General features: G+C 39.8%; 1 protein-coding gene across 1 annotated transcript in view; it reads right to left on the bottom strand.

Moving 5' to 3' along the window:
* The window catches only part of LOC139390217 (transient receptor potential cation channel subfamily M member 6-like), a 67,946-nt gene extending 66,772 nt beyond the window's left edge, over nucleotides 1–1,174 (bottom strand). Inside the window, exon 1 of the mRNA XM_071137474.1 lies at nucleotides 1,094–1,174. Within this exon, the coding sequence (XP_070993575.1) occupies nucleotides 1,094–1,174 (81 nt within the window). The remainder of the gene's footprint in view (nucleotides 1–1,093) is intronic.
* Between the last annotated feature and the right edge of the window lie 13,824 nt (nucleotides 1,175–14,998).

The raw sequence follows: 14,998 nt of genomic DNA, 5'->3' as shown, positions 1-14,998 counted from the left end.
GTTTAACACTTATTTGGTTACTACATGATTCCATATATGTGTTATTTCATAGTGTTGAAGTCTTCACTATTATTCAACAATGTAGAAAATAGTAAAAAGAAAGAAAAACCCTTGGATGAGTAGGTGTTCTAAAACCTTTGACCGGTAGTGTACTTGTGCTCCCCCATGTACTTTTTGTAGTGATTTGTTGTTAATAATAATTCATTTAAACATTTTTTTTTTCAAAGTATTTTCCCAGTCAGAGCTTGTTTTTTCCAGAGTTTCCAGTTGTCTTGAACTCACTGAAATCAGATTTCCCAGTTCTGAGTTTCCAGTTGTTTTGAGCTCGGCAGAAGTCATGCTGCATTGACATCATGGCCAATGTTGAATGTTTATCCTTTAAAGCTTGGAAAACAGTCCTTTAAATCCAGGCTGCGGACCACACACCCACTCCACTGAATAGCAGGCTAGTGTTTGCTTTGCAATGCTTGCAGTTAGCTACTGATTCCTTCCAAACCACTCATTGTTGGATTTGCAATTTCCAATTTGTTGTATGACGTTGACAGTCCAATCAAAGCTGCTGTAGATATAATGTGATTTTAATGTAAATTCAATGTAAATTGTCCAGGTGGCCATTCGATTAATTGTTCAGCAGTCTTATAGCTTGGGGGTGGAAGCTGTTAAGGAGCCTTTTGGACCTAGACTTGGCGCTCCGGTACCGCTTACCGTGTGGTAGCAGTGAGAGCAGTCTATGTCTGGAGTTGATAACAATTTTTTGGCCTTCCTCTGACATCGCCTGGGAAATATAGGTCCTGGATGGCAGGAAGCTTGGCCCAGTGATGTATTTGGCCGTACGCACTACCCTCTGTAGCGCCTTACGGTCAGATACCGAGCAGTTGCCATACCAGGCAGTGATGCAACCGGTCAGGATGCTCTCAGCTGTAGAACGTTTTGAGGATCTGGGGACCCATGCCAAATCGTTTATTAAGTCTCCTGAGGGGGAAAAGGTGTTGTCGTGCCCTCACCATGACTGTCTTGGTGTGTTTGGACCATGATAGTTTGTTGGTGATGTGGATACCAAGGAACTTTAAAGGTTGTTGGCCTGGCACCACACTGACAGGTCTTTGACCCCCTCGCCTACCACTGTTGTGTCATCAACAAACTTAATGATGTTGTTGGAGTCGTGTTTGGCCATGCAGTCGTGGGTGAACAGGGAGTATAGGAGGGGACTAAGCACGTACCCCTGAGGGGAACCGGTGTTGAGGATCAGCGTGGCAGATGTGTCAGGAAGTCCAGGATCCAGTTGCAGAGGGAGGTGTTAAGTCCCAGGGCCTTTAGCTTAGTGATGAGCTTTGTGGGCATTATGATGTTGAACGCTGAGCTGTAGTTAATGAACAGCATTCTCACATAGGTGTTCCTTTTGTCCAGGTGGGAAATGGCAGTGTGGAGTGTGATTGAGATTGTGTCATCTGTGGATCTGTTGGGGCGTATGCGAATTGGAGTGGGCCTAGGGTTTCCGGGATGATGGTGTTGATGTCAGCCATGACCAGCCTTTCAAAGCACTTCATGGTTACCGACAGTTGGTCCGCGCATGCTCTGACTACACATGTTGGTCCGTGCATGCTCTGAGTACACATCCTGGTAATGCGTCTGGCCCTGTTGCCTTGTGAATGTTGACCTGTTTAAAGGTCTTGCTCACATCGGCTACGGAGAGCATGATCACACAGTGGTCTGGAACAGCTGGTGCTCTCATGCATGCTTCAGTGTTGCTTGCCTCGAAGCAAGCATAAAAAGCATTTAGCTCGTCTACTAGACTCGCATCACTGGGATGCTCGTGTTTGGGTTTCCCTTTGTACTTGTAGTCCATAATAGTTTCCATGCCCTGCCACATCTGATGAATGTCAGAGCAGGTGTAGTAGGATTCAATCTTAGTCCTGTATTGACACTTTGCCTGTTTGATGATTCGTCTGAGGGCATAGTGGGATTTCTTATAAGCGTCCGGATTAGTGTCCCGCTCCTTGAAAGCGGCAGCTCTAGCCTTTAGTTCGGTGCGTATGTTGCCTGTAATCCATGGCTTCTGTTTGGGATATGTACGTACAGTCACTGTGGGGACGACGTCCTAAATGCACTTATTGATGAAGCGGGTGAGGAGCGCCGCTTCTGGATGAGCATTTTCTTGTTTGCTTATGGCCTTATACAACTCATTGAGTGTGGTCTTAGCACCAGCATCGGTTTGTGGTGGTATAGAGACGGCTACGTATATAGATGAAACATTTCTTGGTAGATAGTGTGGTCTACAGGTTATAATGAGGTACTCTACCTCATGCGACCAATACCTCAAGACTTCTTTAACATTAGACATCGTGCACCAGCAGTTATTGACAAATAGGCAGACACCCCCACCCCTCGTCTTACCAGACGTAGCTACTCTGTCCTGGCGATACACAGAAAAACCAGCCAGCTCTATGTTATCCATGTCGTTGTTCAGCCACGACTCGGTGAAACATAAGATATTACAGTTTTTAATGTCAGTTTTTAATGACTATCCCGCTAGTAGGATAGTCTCGACCGTAGATCCTCAAGTTTGTTTTCCAGTGATTGCATGCTGGTCAACAGAACCGATGGTTATGGCAATTTACTCACTCGCCTACGAATCCTAACAAAGCATCCCAACCTTCTCCCTCAGTTTCAGAAAAGCAGAAAAGCATTGCACTTCTTCTCTCAATTTCCTCGACCTCACAATTTTTAACATTGAAACTACACTTGAAACGAGTATTTTTCGCAAACCTCTAGGTTGGAACAGGCTCCTAAGGTATTATAGTAATCATCCTAAATCTCTAAAATGCAACATTCCTACTGGTCAATTCCTTAGACGAAGGTGAAACTGCAGCAAATCAAATGATTTTGAGACTAAAGCTGAAGTAATGAAAAAGAGGTTCTTTGAACACGGCTACAGTGAAAGTCTCCTCAACATGGCTCATAAGCGAGCTCGAGGGACTGATAGAGACTCCCTCCTCACCAAAAAAGACAGATGTGAGAAATCTGCCAGGGTTTGTTTTTCCACTGAATACGACCCGTCTAAAGTACAGATAAAAAGCATGATCCTCAAACACTGGCACATTCTCCAGTGATCCCTCCCTCAAAGACTTTGCGTCCAACCCTCCCCTGCATTGCTTTATCAGAGACCGTGTGGTGCACAGTGCTCTCGAATCCTGCACCTGCACCCTCTACCTGGCTCCCAGGTGCCCCTAATGATTTCTACCGCTGCAGTCATTGTACACATTGTTCCAATTCAAGTGAGACAAAAGTATTCTATCACCCATGCTCGGGTAAAGAATACAAGATAAATTACTTCATAAATTGTAGTACAACACATTTAGTTTACATGCTCAAATGCCCAAGTGGGCTAGTTTACATTGGTCAAATGAAATACATGCTCAAATTAAGAATAGCTGAACACAAAACAGCTATCCGCACCAAAAATATTGACTATGCGATCACGCGACACTATGTGAATGCCAAACATAGCTCATCCTCAACCGTGAAATTCTGGGGAATTGAGAAAGTTCCACTTTGTTCCAGACCGGGGGCAATACTTTATCAAAGGGGTCCTTATTACAATGTAATTACATGTGTAATTACACTGTAACAAGTATTGTAGTTAATTGTAATGACTCATAGTTAAACTGTAATAACAGGTGCAATTGCAGTCTGTAATTACAGAGGTGTAACAACAAATGCTTGTTACAACTGGGCAAGTTTCACTAAATTCACCAATTTTGTGTTTTGTTTATTCTCAGCTGCATCCGATTCAGTAACAACTGTCACAAAGTTGTAATCTCTCTTGAACAGATGCACTTGGTGTCCAACATTAAAAGGGTTGGGGGCTCAATACAGTCTTACTGCCAAGCCTTGAATACACACTCTTCAAAATAACCATTCAATGCTATTGCTAGCAGTTGACCCCCAAAAGTGTATCATCTGGGTTAATTTGGTTAAGTTTACAAAAATAGATCAGGTATAGGTCAACCTCACTGACTGGGGTCTACCATACGGGTGTCATCCCAGATTTTTTTTTTTTTAAAGACATAATTAATGTGTATGTTGCCCACAACCTGAACCTCCTTGCCATCCAAATGGGAGGATAAACCCACTTGTACACCACAGAGTGCATGTACCATCTGCATAAGATTTAGCTAGTTAAAATGAAGTGTATCTTGAGGGGTACTTATTTGTAATTAATGTGTACTTATATAGTACATTACCCATCCTGACAACCTGCCATCCAAGTGGGAAGTTAAACACAATAGTACATGCAATATCTGCCTATGTACAATGTAATCACTAGGTGTTACACATGATTTAGCGAGTTAAAATTAAGTGCATCTTGAGGGGTACATACTTGTAATGATTGTGTACCTGCATAGTATGTTATCTACATATATATAGTTACCTATGAGCAAATACCATATCCTTACTTAATACTCATTACCAAGTGAAAACAAACAAAATATGAGCTTGTACTTTAGACAACTTTATTGCAACATGTAAAAATACCTTATATTTCGTCATCCATGATTCATAATATTATATTTTGAAAGAGGAAGCTAAATATTTTAAGCATATGTTTTCTTTTCAGTCTCCTCCATTTCCACTGAATGATGTTAACTGTATGGAATTCTTTCCTAATAATAATAATAATATTAATGTATTATTAACAAATTTACAGAAAGAACTGTGTCAAGGTCAGCTTACAGAAGAGGAACTTTTTGAGGCAATAAAATATTTTCAGCCTGGAAAAACACCAGGGCTTGACGGTATACCAGTAGAGGTATATCAGACCTTTTTTTGATGTACTCAAAGATTGAACATTGAAGATACCAGGCCTGGTCTTCATAGCAGATTTTGAAAAGGTGTTTGATAAAGTACGACTAGAATTTATATATAAATGCCTTGATTACTTTAATTTTGTTGAATCTCTAACACAATTGGTTAAAGTTATGTACAGCAACCCCAGATGTAAAATAGTAAATAATGGTTACTTCTCAAAAAGTATTGAGCTTTTAAGAGGAGTAAAACAAGGCTGTCCATTGTCTCCATATCTAATTATTATGGCCATTGAAATGCTAGTTATTAAAATTAGATCCAACAAGAACATCAAGGGGTTAGAAATCCAGGGGATAAAAACAAAAGTGTCAATGTATGTTGATGACTCTAGTTGTCAATCAAAGTGCGCAATCTGGATCCCTGTACAGTCTCATTGAAGATCTTGATCACTTTTCTAGCCTCTCGGGATTAAAACCTAATTATGACAAGTGTACCATATTACGTATTGGATCGTAAAGAAATTGTGTTTACACTACCTTGTAGTTTACCAATAAAATGGGTGGATGGTGAATTAGACATACTTGGTATTCACATCTCAAAAAATATGAATTAAGTTACCACAATCAATTTCAATAGAAAGTTAGCAAAAATAGATAAGATTTTGCCACCATGGAGAGGTAAATACTTGTCTATTTATGGAAAAATCACATCAATTAACTTTTTGGTCCTATCTTACTTACTTATTAATTATCTATATACGTAGCCGCCTACTTCAGACGACTCGTTTTCTAAATCGTATGAGCAAAAAATATTTCATTTTATTTGGAATGTTATGCCAGACAAAATGAAACATGCATATTTATATAATGAATATGAGTTTGAGGGGGCTAAAATTATTAAATATTAAAGCTTTAAACCTCTCACTAAAGCTTCACTCATACATAAGTTATACTTAAACCCAAAATGGTTCTCCAGTAGATTATTCAGAAAGGCTCATCCTTTGTTCAAAAATGGCCTTTTTGCCTTTATACAGATTACAACTTCTCATTTCCGACTAATTGAAAATGACATTTTGTTTAAAGTATTGCCCTTTCTTAAACAAGCCATACAAAGCTAGTTACAATTTCCGTTTTATCCTCCAGAAAAGATATAACAAATATTACAACAAATGTTATGATTGAACTCAAATATTCATTTAAAAAAACATTCTTAATGGATTGAAAAAATACATTGTATTATATTTATGAATGATATTATGAATAAAAATGGAAGAGTGACGTCACATATGCAGCTATCAAAACTATATGGGAATATTTCAAATTTTACAACCAAAAGCATTACCACAAAAATGGAGGAGACGTGGAAAAGGGAGAATGTAGGAAACTTGTTTGCCTGCCATGTGCTAAAGATACAAATTGGCTGAAAGGAACTGGCATAAATAGAAAAATATTCCAGTTGAATTTGAGGACAAAAATGTTGACAGCTGCGCCATACAGGTTGCAAAATAAATAGGAAGAGATTTTCGATGTACCAATTCCATGGCACATGGTTTATGAAAAACTACACTTGATTCAACACTTAGAGTTTTTCACTTAGAATTCTTGCAACTAACAGAATGCTATATATATGGGGCAAAAAACAATCTCAGCTCTATAGATTTTCCTGCGAAGAGACAGAATCAATATATAATTTATTCTGGTATTGCCCCTATGTAGCTTGTTTCTGGTCACAGGTTCAAGAATGGTTAAAAAAGCACAACATTCACTTAAAATTAACCTTCCAAATAGCAGTGTTGGGCGATTTGGAAAGCCATAGCCAGTCAATAAAGGTTTTCATCTTTAGCTCACATCATCTTTAGCTCACAATCTGTGGACTATATGATTATAAAAGTTACAAAAATGGTGTAAAACATCACAGCAAAATTGAAAAATATATGGCACATGGATACCAAACCAGGGTGGTCTATGGTGATAGGTAGGATGGGCTATCAATAAAATAAATAAAAAAATAGGTGGGATGGGCTGAGGGGTGGCATTGTAGAGCTTATGTTTGGTAATGTATTATTGTTATGTGACTGCTTTATATAAAAGTACCATGTATGTTATTAAATGTGTATGCAAAATGTATATGCAAAATGTATATATATATATATATGTAGCAGAAACGCTTTGTCCATCGAAGAGGGGGGTGGTGGAGGGGTTATTAAGAAAAAAGAAGAAAAAAATCACCCATTTTCAAGCCCTGACCTCCTTAGCTACTGTTGCCTTCCAGGTCAAATGCACCGTTAAATAATTCAACAATTAAAACACACAGAAATTATGTAAACCCCCCCCCCCCCATTTTTGCCCTATCACTCATAAGCTTCCATGCATTCATTTAAAACAAAAGCTGGACCTGGGCCTAGGCATCAGACTCCAGAGTCCTTTATTAGGTGGTTGGTTTTCAATTGGCTAACACTTATAACATGGTTTGAAGAATGTTGAGTCCGGATGCTATCAGAAACGTGAACATTTGTAATAAGCATGATAACAAGCATTCAATGTCACACCTCTGTAATTACAGACTGCAATTACCACCTGTTACATGTTGTTAATAGAGTAGTTACGAATTATTACAATTAATTACAATACTTGTTAGTGTAATTACATATGCAATTACACTGTAATAAGGACCCCTTAAAATAAAGTGTTACCCAATATTGTGAGGAAACTGTTACAGAGAGGCACTTAAATTCAACTGCTTAGACTGCATCAAGCCAAAGGGTCTCAATGAACAACTCTCTTTTTCATATTTTTTGTAAATATGTTTTTCTTTGTTTATTTCTCTGTCTTTTGCTGTTCAAGTGGAATGTGCAGTACAAGTCACAAGTTTGGACACACCTACTCATTCAAGGGTTTTTCCTTATTTGACCATTTTCTACATTGTAGAATAATAGTGAAGACATCAAAACTATGAAGTAACAGCTATGGAATCATTCAATAACCAAAAAAGTGTTAAACAAATCAAAATATGTTTTATATTTGAGATTCTTCGAAGTAGTCATCCTTTGCCTTGATGACAGCTTTGCACACTCTTGGCATTCTCTCAACCAGCTTCATGAGGTAGTCACCTGGAATTTTCAGTCTGAGAAAGTTATTTTGGAGTTCCCCGTCGTCGTAAATGTACCATCGCATACAACTTTAGATATGAACCCGGAAGTATCGTCTGTAGCACCACCCATTGACCTTTCGTTATTTTGTGCAAACATTAGCTATGTAGCTAGCATTTGGAACAACTAATTTGGAGTAAACTTGAGTGTACCGTAGGCCTATCAATTGAAAATTCACCTGAAGCTTGAGAGGAATGGGAGATGCAATAGAAGACGACTGGTAAAGACTGAACTGAACTGTGTGTGTGGTAAGCTTCCTGGCGCCCAGAGCTGCTGAGGTATCACCCGTGGGTGTCATACATTGTGAAGAAGTCCAGTGGCCACACGACTCAGGCTGATTCCCAGGGTAACTAGCCCCCCACTGGGCACACACTGGTTGAATCAACATTGTTTCCACATCATTTCAATGAAATTACATTGAACCAAGATGGAATAGACGTCTGTGCCCAGTGGGTCTCTACTAGATCGTCCCCAGACTCCATCTTCATCAACCATCCCCCTGACCACCTTCCTCTGATCAAGCCATGATCAACTGCCCCTCTCCATCTTTGGAGGATGCTGCATGCACTCAGACTTGGCATTTATTGGTTGACCTAGCCAACTATAGCTAGGCTACTCATGATGATGTGTTACTAGTTTGTTTTTTGCTTTGAGATAGTTATGAAAAGCACTACAGAAATGTAATCTTGTTATTATTATTGGTTTACTTAGTTTAGTAGAGCGTAATCTTCACACAAAAAAAGTGATACATGCAAGAGCAGTGTGCGGGTTACTTTTACCATGCACCTTACACAAGATAGCTCTGATGTGCGAGTGCATTTTTTTAAATGTTGGAAGTAAAACACACCAACAGTAGATGTACTGGTATCAATTTTTTTTAATTTTATTACAAACAAACACTTTTCAATGAGAAAACAGAAATCCACTTTGAGTTTAAAGGACTTCACCAAAAACAGAAGAACAGAAGAGATGATGACCGGTGGGGTGATAGAGTGAGAGCCCCTGCAGCGCCTCACCCATCCCCGCATACCACTTCCAGGATGTGGCTGTGGCCTCCCCTCCCTCTGTGCTGACTCCGGTGGGGGGAGCTTTCAACACCTGAAAAATATGGTAAGGTTAGCTTTCAGCATCAAACATACTACATGTAAATCCCTGTAAAAGGTATTATGCCAATTGCAGTACATTTCTCTGGAATACGTGCACATTTCTAGCATGCATATTTTCACACTTACATGAATGTGCCATTTAAGCAGAGGAAATAGATGGGAAAGTGTTGTTACTTCAGAGAAAAGGGGAACTTTATTAGCCAAGCACAGCAATAAGTGTAAGTATTTTGCTTAACGTCCTCCCACTTCTTTTTCACCCATGCAGGTGATAGCTGCCCCTCCACCTCCTTCATAGATTGTGAAAAGACATAAGATCAAGTACAACATTAACCAAAACATGAGCAAAGTAGAGTTGTGTGAACTTTCTGTAGCTAGACTGCCACATACTTCATCAAATTGCAGTGCCAAGGTGAAACAGTACACTCTTAGGGAAAAAAGGTGCCATCTAGAACATGAAAAGGTTATTCGGCTGTCCCCATAGGAGAAACCTTTGAAGAACCCTTTTTGGCTCCACCCTTTTGGTTCCCAACCTGGTCTCAGAGTATTTCGCATTATTCTGTACGTAAATCCGAGTAAGTAGTTGAAAAGTTGCTAATTAGCTAAAATGCTAAAGTTCTCCATGATGGTATTCGAACTCGCAAACCTTTGAGTTGCTAGACATTTGCGTTATATGTTCACCCATCCACCCTGACCAACCATCCAACTTTTGTTTTTCATTAAGTAAGCATCTGTCTTGTGTAACCATATGGTATGTAATTTATCATACTAATTTGATCCCGGATTTACATTTACTTTGAGACCAGGCTGTGGTTCCAGGTAGAACCTTTTTGGAATCTATATACCTGGAACAAAAAATGGTTCTACCTGGAACTAAATAGGGCTCTCCTATGGTGACAGCCGAATAACCGTTTTGGAACTCTTTTTTTTCTAAGAGTGCCACGAGAGCAGCTTACCATTACTTTCACCATAACAGGTTATGTGCAATGAAACTACCTAGCTAGGCTAATGTTAAATATGAAGTTGTTGCTCAACAGCAAATAAACCTGTAACTAACATTACTGTTCTAAAGCTAACTTCTAATCCTACTAGCGAAAGGCACGGCAGGCTACAAATCTGCTTTCAAAGATGTAGCTACAATGAAATAGTCATGATCATTTTTAATAACAAAAACTACTTACATTTGAGAACCACCGCAGAGGCTTCGATATTCGCAATCTTCCAAGTTGTTTTGTTGTTTACTTGAAGAGATCTAGCTATTAAAACTTGCAGCCCCATTCTTCCAATGCATTGTGGCTGTGAAATTCCCTAAAAGTATGCAACGAATCCTACTAAATGAAAAGCCAAAATGAGTATAACATCCTGGCATTTAAAACATATTCGATATTGGAAAATTCACATATTATAAAACTTAATTTTATCGCAAACTCAAACAGGCTACTATTTAGGATGTATTATGGGCATTCGGACACAGCCAAAGAGATTTACCTGCATTATGGGCATCTCAACAACTCCCATGTCGCTCATCATTTATGCAGGACACAAACTTCAAGCTTTTACTTTGCACACCCCACGTTTGGGTTACAATTTTTTTTCTTTTAAATTGCATATATAAACTTTGACTTCAGGTTTAGAGTTACTTAACGATTATACTTTTCACACCTTTTTGATTTCCGTGCACTTATATAATAAGCACTTGTATTATTATCTGATAGTAAAGACTAATTCAGAATCATTTGAGGACTCATAACTTTATCCAAATTAATTTGAAAAGGAAAATAGTGCTAATTTCAGTTAGGCTACAATTTTGCCATTTCATACCACTGATACTCTAATTAGATACTAATTCAACATTTCTGGCTATCATCACCTTTTTTCCAATTATCTCTTCGCATTGTAGCCTCCATAATTTGACAACTGGGCTATCATAGAAACTTGCTAATGAACTGCCTTGCTTATAGGAAGATAAAAATACAACGTATTTTTTAACTTACCATTGTAGGAGCTGCATTCATATTGGCACACAAATGGACCTGACGTAGGTCCACACCTTTACCTGACACAAGTAACCTACAAAGTGGGCGGATTCGATTATAATTTGCCGCGGGGCACCGGTCTATGGCCCATGACAAGAATGGGCTAAAGTCAGTGTTTCCTCTGGAAAGTTTTGTAGCAATGGGGGGAAAGGTAGTGGAGTGACTTTTTAAAAGAACATTCTACTCCAAAATGAATGAAAATAAAATTATCCTGACACTATCTAAAATATAATTTCCACCTCCAGAAATGAGCCCAATTAACATATTGGTCAAATTCTTTGTTAAAATGATTTTTAATATTGGACCATGCATAACCTATGCATGGTTCATATGGTCAGGTATGCTATTAGCATTCAGGTGTGTGTGTGTGTGTGTGGGGGGGGGGGGGGGGGGGTCATTTATCTAGGTTGGTAGAGACAAAAGGGACGTCAAGAGTTAACCAACCCTGTGAGAGGGTTTTGTGCCTCATACTTTAACTGGTGCAGCATAGTGGCTATAAATAAATTATTTTATTTTATTTAACCAGGCAAGTCAGATAAGAACAAACTTTTGTTTACAATGACGCCCTACTCCGGTCAAACCCTAACCCGGACGATGCTGGGCCAATTGTGCGCCGCCCTATGGGACTCCCAATCATGGACGGTTGTGATACAGCCTGGAATCGAACCAGGGTCTGTAGTGCCTTAGACCACTGCGCCACTCAGAAGTCCCAGTGTATGGTGGGCATTGTGAAAGTTTGAGTTTAGCAGGCCTAGCTGTTTTATAGTGTCACCAAGGCTTACATGTGCATTGGTGGGGAGCAGAACCACCCATATGTCTACATTATATAGATTTATATCGATTGCTCTGATGGGCAGTGTCTGTGGCCACCTCTTGCATAAGAGTTCCATGGTGGGTAGATACTCCATGGCATCAGAGGAGAAGTCTTTGGCAGGGGGTCGGTTCTCCATTTGGTCCAAAGAGGTTCCCACTCTGCAGAAGTAAAAGGTCCAGCTCTGGCAAAGGGACCCTCCAGTACTGTAATGAGTTGAAAGTGCATAGGTCTTTGCCATCATCAACTCCATCTTTGTGTGTGACCTTCCGAGCGAGATGACTTCACTCTCACACAGTCACAGAGTATCTGAACATGTGCATAGGTTTCCAGATGATCTACTTACGTTCGCATTCGCCGATTCATGTACCGTCTATATCCGAGTTGCATGACATGCGCACTAACACTCATTGTGCACAGGGAGCAGCGGCGACATCATCACTTCATCCAAAAACACGACAGACATTGGATGAATTTAAAATGTTAATGATGGGGGGGGGGAAATGGCCTCAGCGACAATTATTAGAACAATTAAATGGATGATTTGTGCATAAAGGGGATGATTAAAGTGTCTTATTAGGAATGTTCACATTTGACTGCTCTATGTGGCCGTCGATGGTAATTGTCTTTGTGGGCCATGTGTCAGTTAAACTGCAGTACCGAAGCAAAACTGTAGGAGCAGTAGAAACTGTGCTTCTCGACAGGAACCCCGGCCCAGTAAATCACTGGAGCTGAGCTCCCTGCCATGCAGGATCTCTATTCCAGGCAGTGTCAGAGGAAGACCCTAAAAATTGTCAGACTTCAGCCACCCAAGTCATTGACTGTTCTCTCTGCTTGCTACTGCACGGAAAGCAGTACCGATACACCAGTGGTGGAAAAAGCACCCAATTGTCATACTTGAGTAAAAGTAAAGATACTTGAGTCATTTTCTAAGGTAAAAGTGACAATTTTTCTGTCCTGCTAAGCATTCAAAATGTAATGAGTACTTTTGGGTGTCAGGGAAAATGTATGGAGTAAAAAGTACATCATTTTCTTTAGGAATGTACTGAAGGTAAGTCAAAAATATAAATAGTAAAGTACCGATAACCCCCAAAATACGTAAGTAGTACTTTGAAGTATTTTTACTTCAGTACTTTATACCACTGCGATGCACCATGTCTGGAACCAACAGGACCCAGAAACAGCTTCTATCCCCCAAGCAATAAGACTGATAAATAGTTAACCAATAGCAACCCGGAATATTGGCATTGACCCTTTTTGCACTAACTCTTGACTCATCACATACGCTAATGTTATTGTTTATTATCTATCCCGTTGCCTAGTCACTTTATCCCGACCTACAGTATATGTACTTCTCTACCTCAATTACCTCGTACCCCTGCACATCAACTTGGTACTAGTACCCCGTGCATATAGCCAAGTTATCGTTACTCATTGTGTATCAGAGAATGGCGCCGGAGAGGATGGCTGACTTTTTACGGGCTCCGAACCAACTATGATATTTTGTTACTTATTTTGAACATAATGTTGCTGCTACCATCTCTTATGACCGAAAATAACTTCTGGACATCAGAACAGCGATTACTCACCTTGAACTGGAAGAAGCTTTTTCCTGTAACGAGTTTGACGCAAATTATATACTGCTTTTTCGGGAACAGGCCCAAATCCCAATCATTTGCATGACGAAAAGACGGAGAAAAAGGGAACGTAGGCCTTCTGAGAATTTGTAGACAAGCGAGTAAACCCCCACTGCCATCCGTTCTAATGGCCAAAACGCAATCATTGGAAAATAAAATCAATGACATATGATCAAGATTATCCTACCAAAGGGACATTAAAAACTATAATATCTTATGTTTCACTGAGTCGTGGCTGAACAGCGACACTGATAATTTAGAGCTGGCGGGATGTCCCATACACCGGCAAAACAGAGAAGCTATGTCTGGTAAGACGAGGGGTGGGGTTGTGTGTCTATTTGTCAATAACAGTGACTTGCTCAATACAGAAGTGGTCAGATGACCTGATGCTACGCTACAGGACTGTTTTGCTAGCACAGACTGGAATATGTTCTGGGATTCATCCAATGGCATTGAGGAGTATACTACCTCAGTCATCAGTTTCATCAATAAGTGCATTGAGGACGTCGTCCCCACAGTGACTGTATGTACATATCCCAAACATAAGCCATGGATTACAGGCAACAACCGCATCGAGCTAAAGGCTAGAGCTGCTGCTTTCAAGGAGCAGGACACTAATCCGGATGCTTATAAGAAATCCAGCTATGCCCTCAGAGGAACCATCAAACAAGCAAACCGTCAATACAGGATTCAGATTGGATACTACTACACCCGCTCTGACACTCTTCGGATGTGGCAGGGCTTGAAAACTATTACGGACTACAAAGGGAAACCAAGACGCGAGCTGCCCAGTGACGCGAGCCTACCAGACGAGCTACAGTGGTTTGTCCTTTAAAAGTTGCAGCATAGCTTGCATGATGCCGCAGAATTCAATGGAACGTTGTTTAAGTGTCAGCCATTGTAACCATTAAAGCTAGTTAGTGCTAATTTGACCACCAGAGGGCATCTTTGAGAAGCATTTGATAGCCTTCAATAGTGGCTGTACTAGAGATTTTAAAACCTTTTTTTGTAAGAGCATAGTATATGGGACTGATTTTAAGAAATGTTGCTTAATTAATTTGATTAATATTATGGTGTTTCTATTCCAAGAAAAGGTTTCCATTAGGATGGAATGGAAAATATGGAGCTGTACAATGTGACGGTCGGGAGTAGGAGCATAACACTAAGAGCATAACATTTACACGCCCTAATTGTATAATTGTAGTCTAACCAATACCCAAATGGAGATTCAGTGAAAATAAAAATCTAATTGATTTATCAAGACCAGTCTCCATGCTTGTCTTAGAGCAGCGCGAAATTGTGACCACAACAGGTTGGCTATTGCTTCAAATCCTATTGCTTCTAACTTCAATATGCTCTTAAAATAAATAAGACCTACACCACATTACTCAACATTTGTGAGACTCATTTCGACTACGGTAGGTCTACAGTATATCAATCGCAAATAATTACATATG

Source organism: Oncorhynchus clarkii, chromosome 30 (assembly GCF_045791955.1).
Source record: "Oncorhynchus clarkii lewisi isolate Uvic-CL-2024 chromosome 30, UVic_Ocla_1.0, whole genome shotgun sequence".
Taxonomy (NCBI): Eukaryota; Metazoa; Chordata; class Actinopteri; order Salmoniformes; family Salmonidae; genus Oncorhynchus; species Oncorhynchus clarkii.
The sequence above is the reverse complement of the archived record's forward strand: the minus strand, read 5'-3'. Positions and strand labels throughout refer to the sequence as shown.